The sequence below is a fragment of the Ranitomeya variabilis genome, chromosome 1 (genome assembly GCF_051348905.1).
Source record: "Ranitomeya variabilis isolate aRanVar5 chromosome 1, aRanVar5.hap1, whole genome shotgun sequence".
Classification (NCBI taxonomy): domain Eukaryota; kingdom Metazoa; phylum Chordata; class Amphibia; order Anura; family Dendrobatidae; genus Ranitomeya; species Ranitomeya variabilis.
Genome location: NC_135232.1, coordinates 157,421,430 through 157,440,130, shown reverse-complemented (window position 1 = coordinate 157,440,130; position 18,701 = coordinate 157,421,430). Strand labels below are relative to the sequence as shown.

The 18,701-nt window shown below is 40.2% G+C and overlaps 1 protein-coding gene across 3 annotated transcripts in view; it reads left to right on the top strand.

Moving 5' to 3' along the window:
• The window catches only part of FBXL17 (F-box and leucine rich repeat protein 17), a 934,277-nt gene that overhangs the window by 277,482 nt on the left and 638,094 nt on the right, over window positions 1-18,701 (top strand). For all 3 annotated transcript variants that reach the window (XM_077290006.1, XM_077290031.1, XM_077290013.1), the window contains 2 exons: window positions 4,671-4,778; window positions 11,730-11,860. In XM_077290006.1, coding sequence (XP_077146121.1) covers window positions 4,671-4,778; window positions 11,730-11,860 — 239 coding nt within the window. The remainder of the gene's footprint in view (window positions 1-4,670; window positions 4,779-11,729; window positions 11,861-18,701) is intronic.

Sequence of the window (18,701 nt, the reverse complement as noted above, 5' to 3'; positions counted from 1 at the left end):
AGGAGCGCCCTTTGACTTTTTGAATGCAAAATTTGCTGGATCAATTGACTTATGCCATGTCACGTTTGGAGAGCCCCTGATGTGCTTAAACAATGATTATCCCCCACAAGTGACACCATTTTGGAAACAAGACCCCTTAGGTAACTGATCTAGCTGTGTGATGAGCACATTAAACAGTCAGATGCTAAACAAAAGTTTATAACGTTGAGCTGTGAAAATAATAAAATCACATTTTCCCCCTCAAAAATGATATTTTAGTCCCAAATTTGGCATATTTCTAAGGGTAACAGGAGAAATCGCACCATACAGTTTGTAGTTTAATTTCTCCTGAGTACGCCAGTACTCCATATGAGGGAGAAAACTACTGTTTGGTGCATGGCAGTGCTCAGAACGGAAGGAGCGTCATTTGACTTTTTGGAGTCATTAGCAGATGTAATTTCCCCTTTGGAGAAAATAGTCCACTCAATGAATGTATTTCGATGCATGGTGAGCACCGTAAACAGCCAGGTGCTTCACAGAAGATTATAACATTGAGCTGTGAAGATAAAAAAAATACATTATACCCGCAAAAATGTTATTTTAGCCCCAACTTTTGCATTCTCATAAGGGGATCAGGAGAAATATCACCATACAATTTGTTGTGCAATTTCTGCTGAGAACGCCGATACTCCATAGAGGGGGCAGAATTTCTACTTTTGGGGCACAGTGCAAAGCTCAGAAGGGAAGAGGCGCCATATTGGAGTTCAGATTTTTCTGGAATGGTTTGAGGATGCCATGTTACATTGGCAAAGCCCCAGAGGTGCCAGAACAACAGAAACCCCCTATATGTGAACTAATTTTACAAATTACACTCCCCAATGAATTAATCTAGTGGTGCAGTGATCATATTGACACCACATGTGCCTCACAGAATTTTAAGCCACGGAGTGGTGAAGAAAAAATTAATTATTTTTACCGCCAAGTTTTTAAATTTTTTTTAAGGCTAAAAGGAATTTATTTTTACAACAAACTTGGGTCCATTTTTTCCTGTGTGCGCCAATACCCTACATGTAATCGGGTAAAATTTTGCAGGCACAGTGCAAAGCTCAAAATTCAAGGAGCGCACGATTTTACTGTTTTGTTTGCAGGTGCCATAACGTACTGGGAGAGCCCCTGTGGTGCCAGAACAGCAAAACTCCCCATAAGTGCCCCATTTTACAAACTACTCCTCTCAATGAACTAGGGGTGCAGTGATCATATTGACACCATGAGTGTGTCAAAGAACGTTACACCATTGGTCAGTGAAGAAAAAATAGCTACATTTTTACCACCAAAATTTCGTTTTTGCCCCAGATTTTACATTTTCACACATGAAGTGGGTAAAAATGGCATCAAAATTTGTTCCATAATTTCTACTGAACGTGGCAATACCTCATATGTGGCTGTACAGTACTACTTGGCCATACAGAGACTCTGCAGGAACAGTGCGCTATTTCGCTCCTGGAGTGCAGATTTTCTTTGAACAGTTTGCAGACTCCATATACAGAACCCTTAATTGCTAGAAGAGCAGAATCCCCCCCCCCCTCTAGTGACCCCATTTTGGAAATTTTACCCCATGGGGAATTTATCTACAGGTGTAGTGATGATTATGAATTCATTTGTATTTTCCAGAAACAATCAGCAATGAATGTTGCCAAGTGAAAATTGCAAACTGCCACTGTAGTGACCAGTACGTTATAGTGACCAGTATGTTATGCCCAGCCCGTGCTTCTTGAGGCATGCACCCGTAAGTTCGACAGGATCTCTTCGCTTCAAAAATGCCAAATATGGACACAATATGTAGTTTAGGTACACTGTGGGGCTCAAAAGGGATGAGGGCATTTGGATTTGAGAGCAGAGTTTGCTGAATTTCTTTTGGCGGGTGAGGAGCTATATCGCTTTTCCAGAGCCTTTGTACTACCAGTAATGTGGAAGCCCCCTATATTTCCATTAACAGATGACAGACCTGAGTGATGACTTGCTTTTATTGGGAACATTTTACATAATGTTTGGGATCACAGTTATCCTGCACTGTATGCTGACCACCTACTTTAAGGTTTCCATCTAAATCTCTGAGTGACGTGATTCAGATGAAACCTCTGAGGGATCCATTCACTATAATGAGGCAGGAGAGTTACTTTGGACTCCTTCTGGCCTCTGTTCAGTGGAATCCTTTTCAGAAGTGGACAAAACTGTGTCCGATGGTAGTTTTATGCAATCCTAAAAAGCTGGACACTGCCATATCACAGACTGCTTGCACAGGGCCTCCATCTGCCTCATTATAGGGAATCTTCTGCCAGAGGTTCCGTCTGAATCATGTATTTCAGAGATTTACACGGAAACCCTGATGTAAGCGCTCAGTGCAGAGCCCAGGATAAATGTGCACCGAGCTTTACTGCGGTCTTTGGGAGGCAGAGTGAAAAAATCAACAGCATGTGAAGAATTGATTTTATTTATTTTTTACACCGTAACTCTTGCAGTATAAGTGATTAGGAGACTTTATTCTTCGGGTCACTGCGATTACAGCGATACCAGATTTATATCTGGTTTTTATGTTTAGCTGCTGTCACACACTATAAAAGATGCTTTTTATCGCTAAAATAGGTTTTGCACAACCATACTTTGAGAGCTATAATTTTTCCTAATATCTTGGCCCACAGAGTCATGTGAGGGCTTAATTTTTGTGGGACGAGTTGATGTTTTTATTGGTACCATTTTTGGGCACATGACATTTTTTGAGCGCTTTCTATTCTGAGTTTTGGGTGGCAGAATGAACAAAAACCAGGAATTCCTTTGGGGGGGGGGGGTGGTTTATGCCTTTCCGTGTGTGGTAAAACTGATAAGGCTGTTTCATTCTTCTTCTTAATGTTCTTAATTCTTCTTCGCATGATCAGCAAGTTTACTGGTTCTGGTGACCTGGATGTCGTCATTACGGCATCGGGTCACCATGGCAACGATCGGGGCCCTACGTCACACCACGAGATCTCCTATCCAAAAGCAGATCGGTTGTCAGTAGTGATGAGCGAGTATACCCGTTGCTCGGGTGGTCTCCCAAGTATTTGTGAGTGCTCGGAGATCAAGTTTTTGTCTCCATAGCTGCATGATTTGTGGCTGCAAGACAGCTTGAATACATATGGGGATTCCCTAACAACCAGGCAACCCCCATATGTACTCAGGCTGGCAAGCAGCCGTAAATCATGCAGCTACGGTAATGGAAACTAAATCTCCGAGCACATCCAAATACTTGGAGATCACCTGAGCATGCTCGGGAAAACCCGAGCAGCGATAATACTCACTCATCACTAAAATGTCAGCCCTCTGCCAGCTCCCAGAATGCTGTGATCTCGTTCTATCGTAGCATTTCGGGGGTTAAAGTGCTGGGAGCTGTGTGTGATCGCTCCTGGCACTTAGTGCCGTGTGCCAGCTGTCAGAATCACCTGACACCCGGCGGCAATCTCCCGCACACCTCCCGTGTGTGCTGGCGATCGCACAGACGTAATAATCCATCCCTGGTCAAATAGACCCAGGTCACATGGACGGATTATTACATCTGATGTTAGAAAGGAGTTAAAGCATCACTCCAGCCGTGAGAAAAAAAAAACAACCACTGGAGTGGTGCTTTAATATGAAAAACGGAGTGCTTGCAAAAAAAGGTATAAAAAGAGCAAAATAAAGCAAATGAAAAATATGCAGTTCTAAAAGAAAAATGGAGAAATAACATAAATACCTGAACTTTACAGCCTTAAGTTATTCTTGTATTTCCTTGAGGGGAGGAGAAATGGATTGTGGATCACAGGTTGTAGAAGCGGCCCCCCACATGCGCATGCCTTTCCATTGTCTAACTCATATTATAGGCTTGGTTTAAGTTTCCAGGAAAGCATAGATTGTAATATTGGAATCGCTGGTCTGTAACAGGAATGTGGGCTTAATTAGGGGCAAACTCTTTGTATATTAAGTGTCCTGTTTTTCCAAGCACTCCCCTCCATTTAGTAAATAGGAAATGCAGAGGACCATCTGTCCAGACTTTGAAGTTCTGGCTCACTAAGCCATGTGTCACAAATTACCCCCACAGTCCATAGTTCTGAATTGCTGTAATAATAGTGAATGGAGGATATGTCCTTTTGTGTAGTGATAAGCCTGTGAATGGCAGAGTTAGGCCGGGGTCACACTTGTGAGTACAATGCTAGAAAGTCGCACGAGTCTCTCGCATGAATACCCGGCACTGCCGCCGACACTCGGGACCAGAACATGCGGCTGCATGTATTTCTATGCAGCCGCACGCTCCGGTGCCGAGTATTCATGCGAGAGACTCGTGCGGGTTTCTCACATTGTACTCGCAAGTGTGACCTCGGCCTTAAACTAATGTTATTTTACAGATTATACATTTTGCCTTACACCCGGCCATTGACATGAGTTTATAGCCCATTTTAAAGACTCGGAAGTGCTGCTCTAGCACTAAGTTGGGTCTGGATTTGCATTGGGGCCCTGCAAAGCAACAGTGCTAACCATCGAGCCACTGTGCTGTTAGTAGAAGGTGTTTTTGCTACTTGGACTTCTTTCCTTTTAGTAATTATTATTTGTATTAATTTACATAAAACAATAAATATATTGCCAAATGAACTAAAAAAAATCCTGTTTTTTTGTTCCTTCAGGTAACTGATAAATCTGTTGAAGCATTTGCAGACCACTGTGCAGAGCTGGAATATGTAGGTTTCATGGGCTGCTCTGTTACATCTAGAGGAGTTATCCGCCTTACTAATGTGAGTAGACAAGTCACAAATATTTAGGTTTTCTTTTCTGATTTAATATCTGGTCTGTTCTTAAAATTCTTTGTTTAAAGGAGCATTTACAAATCCGTAAGCTGTTGTTTATTTATTTTATGTGTCTGCATACAGACTCATAGAGTTTGAAGATGTTGTCCAGGACTTCATTAGGTTAATAGTAAAAAAAAAAAAAATCAACAGGCTGGTATTTGCTAACAAAGGCAACTACCTGCCTGTTGTACCCAGCGCCAGCACAGAGCGGTCACCGATCTCTCCTGCCGGTGATTAAGCTTCTCTATTTTAACAGAGCAGCTTTTTTTTTTTACCCTTCCTTCGGGGTTCCTCAAGGATCTCTCCTAGGCCCCCTCCTCTTCTGCTTGTATACTGCCCCAACTAGATAATCAGTAGATTTGGTTTTCAGTACTATCTCTGTGCTGATGACACCCAATTATACACCTCTGCTCCTGACATCACACCTGCATTATTACAAAACACCAGTGATTACCTTACCGCTGTCTCTGTCATAGCCTCCCTCTATATGAAACTGAACCTTTCAAAAACTGAACTCCTTTTGTTTCCTCCCTTCACTAACCTACCTATGCCGGATATTGCCATTTCCATCTATGGTTTAACTATTACCCCTCAACAACATGTCCGCTGTCTTGGGGTCATACTTTAATTTGACCTTTTCTTACTTTAGATTCTGCAAAAACTCTTACTGTTGCTCTTATTCATTCTCGTTTCGACTGTTAGAACTCTCTACTAATCGATCTCCCTTTTACTAAACTCTCCCCATTCCAATCCATTTTTAATGCATCAGCCAGGATCATATTTCTCGCCACCCCTTACACCGATGCCTCTACCCTGTGCCAGCCATTGCACTGGTTGCACATCCGCTGGAGTTCATATAAACTTATCACTATGACCAACAAAGCACTTCATGCTTAAGCATCACTCTACATTTCCTCCATCATCTGTCTATCACCCTACCCTTGCTCTCCGTTCTGCTAATGACCTAAGATTAGCATCCTCATTATTCTGAACCTCCCACTCCCATCTCCAAGACTGCTTGCATGCTGCACCAATTCTTTGAAATGTCCTACCCAGGACAATTCAATTAATCCCCAATACCCAAAGTTTTAAGCATGTACTAAAAACGCAATTGTTAAGAGTGGCCTATCGCCTCAACATACTTGCCTATCCCTGTTTTGTCCATACAACATTTTCTTCAAACCCAGGATCTCGTATCATCTATTCTTGCACCCTTTATGCAACTAATAGCCTTCTGTGTCTGTACTCTAACACATACTGGTTGGTTACCGATTCATGCAGACTTACATGAACACCTTATTTTATTACATTGATGGCTGGACCGTACAATGCAAACAATTGTTACCATCCACCTTTCGTGTCTCCCCTATTTACTCCATAGATTGTAAGCTTGCCATCATCGCCTTCACTCCTCTTGGTATATGCTGATTTATGTGATTTATGTTATTCTGTAATGTCTTTTGTACAGATCCCCTTTAAAAGGGAAAAAGCACCATATTAGAGTTTAGATTTTACTGGAATGGTTTTAGGGTGCCATGACACATTGGCAGAGCCCTTGACATGCCACAACAGAAACCCCCCATATGTGAACTCATTTTACAAAGTACACACCTCAGTGAATTAATCTAGGGGTGCAGTGATTATATTGACATCACATGTGCCTCACATAATTTTATACCATTGAGCGGTCAATAAAGAATAATTACATTTTTAACACTAAAATGTTTTTAGCCCCAAGTTTTTAATTTTTCTAAGGGCTAGTGGGAGAAATTTTTACAAGAAACTGAGGACCATTTTTTTCTGAGTGCCCCAATACCCCACTTGAAGCTTTGAAATAATTTTCAGGCACTGTGCAAGGCTCAGAAGGGAAGGAATGCTATATTATAGTGCAGATTTTATTTTTATGGCTTACGAGTGGTGTGACCCACTGGGAGAGCTTCTCAGGTGCCCAACACAGCAGAACCCCTCATAAGTGACGCCATTTTATAAACTACACCTTTCAACAAATTTATCTAGGTTTGCAGAGGTCATATCGACACCACAGGTGTGTCACAGAAGTTTATACCATTGTGCAGTGAAGAAAAAATAATTTTATTTTTACAACCAACATTTTGTTTTGGCCCCAGATTTGACATTTTACAGAAGTGGTGGGTAAAATGACACCAAAATGTGTCCAATAATTTCTACTGAATGTGGCAATACCCCATATGTGGCTATACAGTACTACTGAGCCACACTTCGAGGCTCTGGAGGGGTGGAGCGCTATTCGCCTCCTGGAGTGCAAATTTTCCTAGAATAGTTTGCATACTCCATATACAGAGCCCCTATTTGCTAGAAGAGCAAAATCTCTCCCTCAAATGACCCAAGTTTGGGATTGATACCCCTTTGGGAATTTATCTACAGGTGTAGGGATGATTTTTAATCCTTGGGTGTTTTCCATAAATAAACAGCAGTGGATGTTGCCCAGTGAAAATTGCAAACTTCTGTGGTAGTGACCAGTACCTTATTGTAACCAGTAAGTTAGCCCAGCTCATGCTTCTGGAGACACACATCCGTGAATTAGGCGGGCTCTCATCCCTACAGAAGTGCCAAACATGTGGATGCACTATGTGGTTTAGGCACACTGGGGCTCAGATGGGAAGGGGAATTTAGATTTGGGAGTGCAGAATTTTCTTTATTTCTTTTGGACTGTGAGGAGCCTTTTCGCTTTTACAGTGTCTTTGTACTACTAGTTTCGTGGGAGTCCCCTTTATTTCCTTTGACAGATGAAACCCCGGAAACCTTGATGTAAAGAGCCGAAACATACATTTGGGAGTCAGAATGAACAAATCAACAGCAGGTGAAGAATCAGTTTTATTTATTTTTTACGCAGTTCCTCGTGCAGTGATTAGAAGACTTTATTCTTCAGGTCGGTGTGATACTAGATTTATATAGGGTTTTTATGTGTGGCTGCTGTCACACTAAAAGACGCTATTTATTGAAAAATCAAGTTTTTGCTTCACCATGTTTTGGGAGTTCCAATTTTTCCATATTTATGTGAGGTATTGTTTTTTGTGGGACGAGTTGACGTTTTTATTGGTACCATTTTCAGGCACATGACATTTTTTTTATAGTTTTCCGATTTTTGGGAGGCAATTCAGAATTTTTTTTTTTTTTCTTTGTGGTTCCCTGTGTGGTAATATTGATTAGATGGCTGCTTTATTCTTTTAGTTAGTATGATTACAGCGATACCACATTTTTATAGTTTCTTTTTGTTTGGGCGCTATTAACCAATAAAAACGATTTTCTGGAAAAAAATGTTTGCATTGCTTTATTCTGAGAGCTATAATAACTTTTTTATTTTTCTACTGATAGAGCTGTATGACTGCTTGTTTATTGCGAGACCAGATTGCGTTTTCGGCATTACCATGTTTATTTAGATTTGTCTTTTTGATCGCCTTTTATTTCACTTAGTGTTCAGCAGAATGATGATAAAGCATTGTTTTAGCTTTGTTTTTCATTTTTTTTTTTCTTTACGGTGTTCACTAAAGGGGTTAACTAGTGGGACAGTTTTAGGCTATGTGCACATGCTGCGGACTGGTGTGCGGATTTTTCCGCACTGATTTTGATAAATCCGCAGGGCAAAAACACTGCGTTTTTCCTGTGGATTTATCACAGATTTACCGCATTTTTTTGTGCGGATTCTACTGCGGTTTTACACCTGCGTTTTTTTAATATGGAGCAGGTGCCAAACCGCTGCGGATTCTGCACAAAGAATTGACATGCTGCGGAAAATAAACCGCAGTGTTTCCGCGCGTTTTTTTCCGCAGCATATGCACAGCGGTTTTTATTTTCCATAAGTTAACATGGTACTGTACACCGCATGGAAAACTGCTGCGGATTCGCACCATCAAAAACGCTGCGGAACCACAGTAAAAACCGCAACGTGTGCACATGGCCTTATAGGTCAGTTCATTCTGGACATGGAGATATCAAAATATTTATTTATGAGTGTAATAAATATTTACTTTATTATTATTTTGTGATTTAAAAATGTATATATATTTTTACAACTTATCACACTTTTTTTTTTTTTTTTAATATACTTAGTCCCACTATGGGACTTTCACTCTCTGCAGTCTGATCGCAGTTATTAGGCATAGCAATGCAGGAACATTGCTATACCTTATTATCTGTCATCCCTGCAGACACAAGTTAGTTAGATCATGCAGTTCTCATGATCTAAATAACTTCCTAGTGAGTGTTGACCTGGTTGCTGTCATGACTAGATCGGGTCACCGTGTCTCCGAGGCAAGGGCAAAGCTGCTTTCTAATCTCTGCCTGCCCCTGAAATGCTGCGATTGAGTGCCATTATTAAGACAGATATTTACCTTAATGCTGACCATAGTCTTTGAATACATTTCTCCCTTTCTTGGATTAATATGTTATGGGGGACCCTGCCATCTTTCTAGTACTTATCTAACTTTTTCCGAAGTAATGATAATTTTTTGAGAGAGACTCTAAGGGAGACTGATTAGATTTGTCTGAAAGAGAAAAAGTGGAGCACTTTACCCTAGTAACACACCAGATAAGTATTTGTTTTTTAATTTCAAAAGACTCCAACATATGACAGCTGGTTATTTCTGTAAGTACAGTTGAAACCAGAAGTTTACATACACTATCTAAAAAAAAACAACACATATGCATGTTTTTCTCAATATAATAACATGAAATCAGAATAAATCTTTCCTGATTTAGGTCAATTAGGATTACCATAATTATTATTTGCCAAAACTTCTGGTTTCAACTGTTTATCCTTTTACAGGGTCACTGTTGTTAGCGGTAGGTAGACTGGAATCTCTTGTAATATGGTTTCCATGTACAGCCTTAGTACTAGCCATTGTGTCTACCAGATTCCAAGGGTTGACTTGGCCTTTACCCTACGTTACATGTACAGAGAAGTGGGTTTACATGGGGCCCTTAAGTTGGAGCCACTGAACATGCTCCTGGAAGAGGGTAGTTGGGAAGCTGTGCCAAAAATGGGAGGTCATAAACAGGAACAGAATTGCAAAGACGAAAAATATTCAACGTGTGGACCAACAACAGAAATACAAATAGGTTTAGTAAGGGCTGAAAACACAAGACTTAAGGCTACGTTCACATTAGCGTTAAGCTAATGTGCGTCGGGTTTGCGTCGGCGACGCAGCGGCGACGCATGCGTCATGCGCCCCTATACTTAACATGGGGGACGCATGCGTTTTTTTTTTGTTGCGTTGTGCAACACATGCGTCTTTTTTGCCGCAAGCGTCGGACCAAGAAAACGCAACAAGTTGCATTTTTCTTGCGTCAGATTTTCGGCAAAAACCGACGCATGCGTCGCAAAACGCAGCGTTTTTGCGTGCGTTTTGACGCGTTTTTGCGTGCGTTGTGCGTTGCGTCGCCGACGCAACGGCGCACAACGCTAGTGTGAACGTAGCCTAACCAACCAAGATTACCTACACTACCATTCCAAAGTTTAGGGTCACTTAGAAATGTCCTTATTTTTGAAAGAAAAGCACAGTTTTTTCCAATGACGCTAACATTAAATGATTTAGAAACACTTTATACATTGTTAATGTAGTAAATGACTATTCTAGCTGCAAACGTTTGGTTTGTAATGTAATATCTTCATAGATGTATAGAGGCCCATTTCCAACAACCATCACTCCAGTGTTCTTATGGTACTTTGTGTTTGCTAACCGTGTAAAAAGGCTAATGGATGGTTAGAATACCCTTGAAAACCCTTGTGCAAGTATGTTAGCACAGCTGAAAACAGTTTGGCTGATTAGAGAACCTATAAACCTGACCTTCCTTTGAGCTAGTTGAGAATCTGGAGCATTAAATTTGTTGGTACTGTTAAACTCTGAAAATGGCCAGAAAAAAAGATCTTTCATGTGAAACTCGAGAGTCTATTCTTGTTCTTAGAAATGAAGGCTAATCCTTGCGAAAAATTGCCAAGAAACTGAAGATTTCCTAGACCGGTGTGTACTACTCCCTTCAGAGAAGAGCACAAACAGGCTCTAACCAGAGTAGAAAGAGAAGTGGGAGGCCTCGCTGCACAACTGAGCAACAAGACAAGTACAATAGAGTCTGTAGTTAGAGAAATCGACGCCTCACAGGTCCTCAACTGGCAGCTTCATTAAATAGTACATGCAAAACGCCAGTGTCAACGTCTACAGTGAAGAGGCGACTCCGGGATGCTGGCCTTCAGGGCAGAGTGACAAAGAAAAAGCCATATCTGAGACTGGCTAATAAAAGGAAAAGATTAATATGGGCAAAGAACACAGACATTGGACAGAGGAAGATTGGAAAAAAGTGTTATGGATAGTGATGAGCGAATATACTCGTTACTCGAGATTTCCTGATCACGCTCGGGTGACCTCCCGAGTATTTTTTAGTGCTTGAAAATTTAGTTTTTGTTGCCGCAGCTGAATGATTTACATCTGTTAGCCAGCTTGATTACATGTGGGGATTCCCTAGCAACCAGGCAACCCCCACATGTACTTATGCTGACTAACAGATGTAAATCATTCAGCTGCGGCAATAAAAACTAAATTTATGAGCACTAAAAAATACTCGGAGAACACCCAAGCGTGCTCAGGAAATCTCGAGTAACGAGTATATTCACTTATCACTAGTTATGGACAGACGAATTCAAGTTTGAGGTGTTTGGTTCACACAGAAGAACATTTGTGAGACGCAGAACAACTGAAAAGATGCTGGAAGAGTGCTGACGCCATCTGTCACACCTTTCTTTTGCTACAATTTTGGTAAAATCTTTTCAATTGTTAAGTGCAGTGGTTTTGTTATGCAATATTAATGTCTTTGACATGCATGGGCATTGTTTCTTTAGTAGATCTGTTTTGTTTTCAATTTCAGCTTAAAAATCTTTCTAGCCTTGACTTGCGGCACATCGATGAGCTGGGTAATGAGACGGTGATGGAGATTGTAAAGAAGTGCCGGAACCTCACATCCCTGAATCTCTGCCTGAATAGGAATATTGATGACAGGTTAGCCATATCTTATGTAGATCTACTTAATTGTATAATTGCATACAAATTGTTACACAATGTGTATAACCAGCTGCTGTCTACAGGAAATGTATATACAGATACTCCTGGTGTGAGGCGGGGCTAGCTTTCTCCGCTCTGCTGCATTGCTATATCTAATAGCTCTGATTGTGTTGGAACGGTTACACTCAGTAATCTAAGTTATACATCTTTGGAATCAGGGTCTCTCTTCCTACATTATGCTGTTTTCAGATGAGGTAGCAAAAACCTGCTGACAGATTCCCTTTAAGGAATATGTTCATTTTATGCCTTTTTTTTTCCTTGCATAGCTTTTTTTTCCCGTTCCTTTTTCCATCCTACATGAACCTGACAAGCTTGTGTGACACATTTTCTAGATTGTCTTTATTTTATAGCTTGTTTACTAGGCCATTTCTCTGCAGGGATTGACAGTGTTTTAAATTAAATATGTCAGCTGGAGCAATGCACCTTCTAGTTCTGCTTCCATTGCATGAGATTGTGCAGGCTGTTTGGTCTTTCCTAGGATATCCCTGGTGTGTTTTATTTTCTTAAACACAGCAACTATTTCTACAATGTTTAAACATTTCCTTCTTTTCATGTTTTGTACTCTCTTGTGTATTTATTTCATTTTGTTACATTTTAGTTTTTTTTTGTTATTTGCCCATTTCTGCGTTCTGTCAGTTTCGTCAGACAGCTTTACGCTCCATATATAAACACATTTGGAAAAATACAGAACTTTCCCCATAACGCTCCTCTCTACCTTGAAGGCACATCCTGCCGTGTTACTGTGTTGTTTCTGCCTTGCTTTAGGGATGGCTTCCCTGTGTAACAGCATGGCTGCGGTAAATTCAGCGCTTTATTGCTAAAATGAAAGTGATTTTTCTTGTTTTATTACGGATGCTGAAAGAATACAGTTGTTCCCAACCTGTAACTGTACTTTACACATCTTCAATGTCACATTGCTGGGGCTACCAAGAAGGTCCAATGTCTGCATTGAGATATATATATATATATATATATATATATATATATATATATATATATATATATATATATATATATATATATATATATATATATATATATATATATATATATATATATATATATATTAGTTATGAAGTGCTAATTGGTTAAAATGAAGGCAGAAATGTAAATCTGCATTATTGGTTTTCTCAATTGCCTGTTTAGCAATCCCGCATGTGTTGTGGCTGTTGAACAGCCGCTAGACATGCATCTGCGGGGACTTGAAGATATTTTTCGAGCGCACCGTAGTCACTTGTAAAGCACATGAGCATGCTCGGAGAACACCTTATGCGAGCATGTTTACTCATCACTATTGCTTAATACTAGCTATGTGACCTCTGGTGCCCCAGTGATCCTAAAGGCCACCACGTCCCTCCACCCCAACACGCGTTTTCTTTTTATCCAAAAGAATTGAATTTAAGTATTTATTACTTTTTTTTTTTTTTAATTCACTTCTTATTTTCATGGACTTGGTCACACCTGCTGGATTGGGGTGATATATTTAGTGCTTGAAGTGCTATCTGGAATAGCTGCGCTATACCATTAGTGACATTTTATGCGTGTACTGATATTTTTTTTATATTCATTTCCTTTTTCTTTAACCGGTAAGACATGTTTTTCAGCAAGAAAAAAAATGGTAAAGTGTCTATAGTGACTCGTGTCACTTTTTTTTGGATACTTGGAATACTTTGGTTTGGCCTAGTAGAAATGTCTAATGAAGAATAATGGAGAGGGTCTTCATTTGTTGGTATAGTCTACAACATAATTTAGGGTAGGTAGAAAAGGTTCATCTGAGCTCAAAATATTAAGGTTCTTCCTCAATGCTTGATGGTGTTTTGTTTGTTTTTTCAATTAGGATTTATATTACAGGGATACTATATATGACATATGTGGGGAAATTGCAATTCTGTATGCATTACATTCTAATTCATTTGTTTTTGCCTTTTATATTCTAACAATGAATGATTCCTGAATGTTTTGCTATTACTAGCAAGGAACTCATTTTCAGAAAACAACTCATGGTATATTTCACGTGTCATAAATGTAAGTGCGCTGTAGAAGTACTAATCATAGTAAAGCTTTCTTCTTTGAAGTGGAATGGTGCGATGACCACATTTTGAACAATTATTTTCAGTTGACAGGTCTACAAGTTCACATGTTTAAGAAAATGCTATTTGACATGGATACATCATGTCTACAAACTAGACCTTTGGAGACTATTCACAATCCTCTTCAGTGGAATTATTTGTAATGAGGCCTAACTAGGTCCCAATTACAGTGAGTTAGATGCAATTATGGAAACAAGTTCTTGCTTAAAAGTTGAACAACTTAATTTATTTTCAGTTCTGACATGTTATTATATATATTTTTTTCATAGTTACACATATTATTAATTTTCAGTGCATAATATTTATACACGTATATGTGTGTGTGTGCATTTCATTGAAATTGCAACAGCAGTATGAAATCATAGAATTACTGAAATCTCAGGATCAATAGCCAAGTTAAAGTTTAACAAGAAAAACATTAAAAGAAAATTTTCAAGACCGCTCAATTTATTTAGTATTGAGCTTGAACACCACAAGCAGAAAAATATGTACTAATACACCTTGGCTGCTATCAGTGAGGTTATTAATGATTGGTTGTTCTGGCACACAAATCATGAAGATCTGCTGTTGGCAGCTTCCACTGCATTTGCCAACCAATGACGTCTCAGATGTGCTCCATTGGATGAAAGTTTGAAGAAGCTGTAGGTCATGGTAACACATTTGGGACATGCAGGCTGCTCACACCAAAAGGATCAAAATGAGGCCTAGCGTTTAATGTTGAAAGCCTGCTCCTGCAAGACTTTAAAGAAATGGCCATACCAATGGTGCCACCACCAAATTATTGTAATGCCAAGCTGATAGTGTACCTGGACTTAAGACTATGTCCGGATTCTGTGCATTATGCCAAACCACACCATAATCCTGATGTGGGACCAGTGTGATGTTCCCTCATGGAAACCTTTTCATGTTGATGCCTACGTCTTCTCATGGAGACCGGAGAATGGAATGGAGCAATGGAGGTTGACATAATTTCATCAGGTAATTACAGTGGGGAAATTAAGTATTTGATAAATTGCAGATTTTGCACGTTATGCCACCTACAAAGAATGGAGAGGTCTGTAATTTATATCATAGGTACACTTCTACTGTGAGAGACAGAATCTAGAAATAATAAAAAGAAAATCACATTGTATGATTTTTACATAATTAATTTGCATTTTATTGCATGAATTAAATATTTGATCACCTCACAACCAGCAAGATTTTTTGCTCTCGCAGACCTGTTAGTTTTTCTTTAAGAAGCTCTCCTTCTCTGCACTCTTTAAATTGCACCTGTTTGAACTTGTTAACTGTATAAAAGACCCCTGTCCACATACTCCATCAATCATACTGCAAACTCTCCAACATGGCCAAGGCCAAAAAACTGTGTAAGGACACCAGGGAGATAATTGTAGGACTGCACAAGGCAGGGATGAGCTACAGGACAATAGACAAGCAGCTTGGTGAGAAGGCAACAACTGTTGGCACAATTATTAGAAAATGGAAGAAACACAAGATGTCAATTGTGCTTTATCTGGGACTCTGTGCAAGATCTTGCTCATGGTGTAAGGAGGATTCTGAGAAAGGTCATGAATCAGCCTAGAACAATTTGGGAAGACCTGGTCAATGACAAAGAGAGCTGTGACCACAATGTCAAACGTTACTGTTAGTAGCATACTACGCTCTCATGGAGTAAAATCCTGCAGGGCACGTAAGGTCCTTATGCTCACGCTAGCACATGTCTAGGCCTGTTTGAAGTTCACCAATGACAGTCTTGGCCTTGGTCACGAATAAAAGCCTGTAAGGCTCGAAGCGCATAGTCCCAGTGTTCACCATGTTATTTTATGCTATCTTCATTTATTCTTTCTTTTTTCAGCCATATCCAAATAAAAATTATATTTTATAGATAAAAAATATTTTATTGCTGTTGCTGGATTTTTCCATTTTTTGTTTAATGGTTTTAGCTCAGAAGCCAGCCTGATCCCTCTGTACATCTCGCCCTACTTCAATATATCTTCTTCATCTGTAAGCTGATGAACTGGGACCAGGACCAGTTCAGGACAGTCTGAGGTCAGTTTGGGATACGCACGACTGGTTAAAGGCTGAGACGCACAGAATGGGCCGAGGCCTGTTTGGGACATGCAGGACATGTTAAGGTCGGTTTGGGACTCGAAGGAATGGTTGAGGCCTTTTTGGAATGCGCAGGATTAGGCATTGCCAGTTCGGTCATGTACTTTGGCCCGAGACCAGTTTATATCGCGTGCCAACACTAAAATAGTCCTCAGCAACAGAAGCTAGTTAATAAAATCTAATGGTAAATGTATTCTTTGGCATAAAAAAAGGGATTGTCCACTACTAGGACAACCACTTCTTAATAAAAATATTTGGCCCCCATAAAAAAATAAAGCTTATCCTCTCCTTCTGTGCCTGTTCCATTCCAGCGATGTCGGCACTAGTTATCCTCGGGGCTCTTCTGCAGTGTTGAGATGTGACGCCATCGCCCCAATCAGCGCTGACATCATTGTCCCCACCTTCGGACAAATCGAACATGAAGAGGAAGTCAGCTGCAGCTAATCTCGGACTTAGAGATTCGGTTTAGCCAAAGGTAGGGACAGCGATGCCATCGCGGATTGGGTGCCGTCATCACTTGTCACAATAATAGCACAGGAGCCCCGGGAGAACGAGTGCCACCACCGTGGGAACGGCATCAGCATGGGAGGTGAGTATAAGCTTTATTTTATTGGGGCCAAATGAGGGGTATGAGAAGGGGTTGTCTAAGTAGTAGACAATTTCTTTGAAATTTAAATAAAAACAATTATTCTTCTTAAAGACAAACTCGGTATAGGATCCAATCTGGTATATCTCTCTAACACATGGGTACAGAGAGATTCTTTGCTGATAATAGGGGTGTATACCTATCTACATGCATATATACATAGGTATACATCCTAGAAGATGCCACAATTTTTTTTTGTCGTAATCAGTTGAAATGGGAAAAAATATCCCTCTATATGATAGTTTTAAGTCAGAGGCTTGACATTCAAAGGAGGGCTTATGACTACTGCAGCGCCTCACCAGACTTAGCTGTAGTACACCCTTGTACATGAGTCTGAGTATTAGCATATTACTGTATATACTCGAGTATAGTAACATAGTTAGTAAGGCCGAAAACAGACATTTGTCCATCCAGTTCAGCCTATATTCCATCATAATAAATCCCCAGATCTACGTCCTTCTACAGAACCTAATAATTGTATGATACAATATTGTTCTGCTCCAGGAAGACATCCAGGCCTCTCTTGAACCCCTCGACTGAGTTCGCCATCACCACCTCCTCAGGCAAGCAGTTCCAGATTCTCACTGCCCTAACAGTAAAGAATCCTCTTCTATGTTGGTGGAAAAACCTCCTCTCCTCCAGACGCAAAGAATGCCCCCTTGTGCCCGTCACCTTCCTTGGTATAAACAGATCCTCAGCGAGATATTTGTACTGTCCCCTTATATACTTATATATGGTTATTGGATCGCCCCTCAGTCGTCTTTTTTCTAGACTAAATAATCCTAATTTCGCTAATCTATCTGGGTATTGTAGTTCTCCCATCCCCTTTATTAATTTTGTTGCCCTCCTTTGTACTCCCTCTAGTACCATTATATCCTTCCTGAGCACCGGTGCCCAAAACTGGACACAGTACTCCATGTGCGGTCTAACTAGGGATTTGTACAGAGGCAGTATAATGCTCTCATCATGTGTATCCAGACCTCTTTTAATGCACCCCATGATCCTGTTTGCCTTGGCAGCTGCTGCCTGGCACTGGCTGCTCCAGGTAAGTTTATCATTAACTAGGATCCCCAAGTCCTTCTCCCTGTCAGATTTACCCAGTGGTTTCCCGTTCAGTGTGTAATGGTGATATTGATTCCTTCTTCCCATGTGTATAACCTTACATTTATCATTGTTAAACCTCATCTGCCACCTTTCAGCCCAAGTTTCCAACTTATCCAGATCCATCTATAGCAGAATACTATCTTCTCTTGTATTAACTGCTTTACATAGTTTTGTATCATCTGCAAATATCAATATTTTACTGTGTAAAGCTTCTACCAGATCATTAATGAATATGTTGAAGAGAACAGGTCCCAATACCGACCCCTGCGGTACCCCACTGGTCACAGCGACCCAGTTAGAGACTATACCATTTATAACCACCCTCTGCTTTCTATCACTAAGCCAGTTACTAACCCATTTACACACATTTTCCCCCAGACCAAGCATTCTCATTTTGTGTACCAACCTCTTGTACGGCACGGTATCAAACGCTTTGGAAAAATCGAGATATACCACGTCCAATGACTCACCGTGGTCCAGCCTATAGCTTACCTCTTCATAAAAACTGATTAGATTGGTTTGACAGGAGCGATTTCTCATAAACCCATGCTGATATGGAGTTAAACAGTTATTCTCATTGAGATAATCCAGAATAACATCCTTCAGAAACCCTTCAAATATTTTATCAACAGTAGAGGTTAGACTTACTGGCCTATAATTTCCAGGTTCACTTTTAGAGCCCTTTTTGAATATTGGCACCACATTTGCTATGTGCCAGTCCTGCGGAACAGACCCCGTCGCTATAGAGTCTCTAAAAATAAGAAATAATGGTTTATCTATTACATTACTTAGTATAAGCCGAGATTTTCAGCCCACTTTTTTGGGCTGA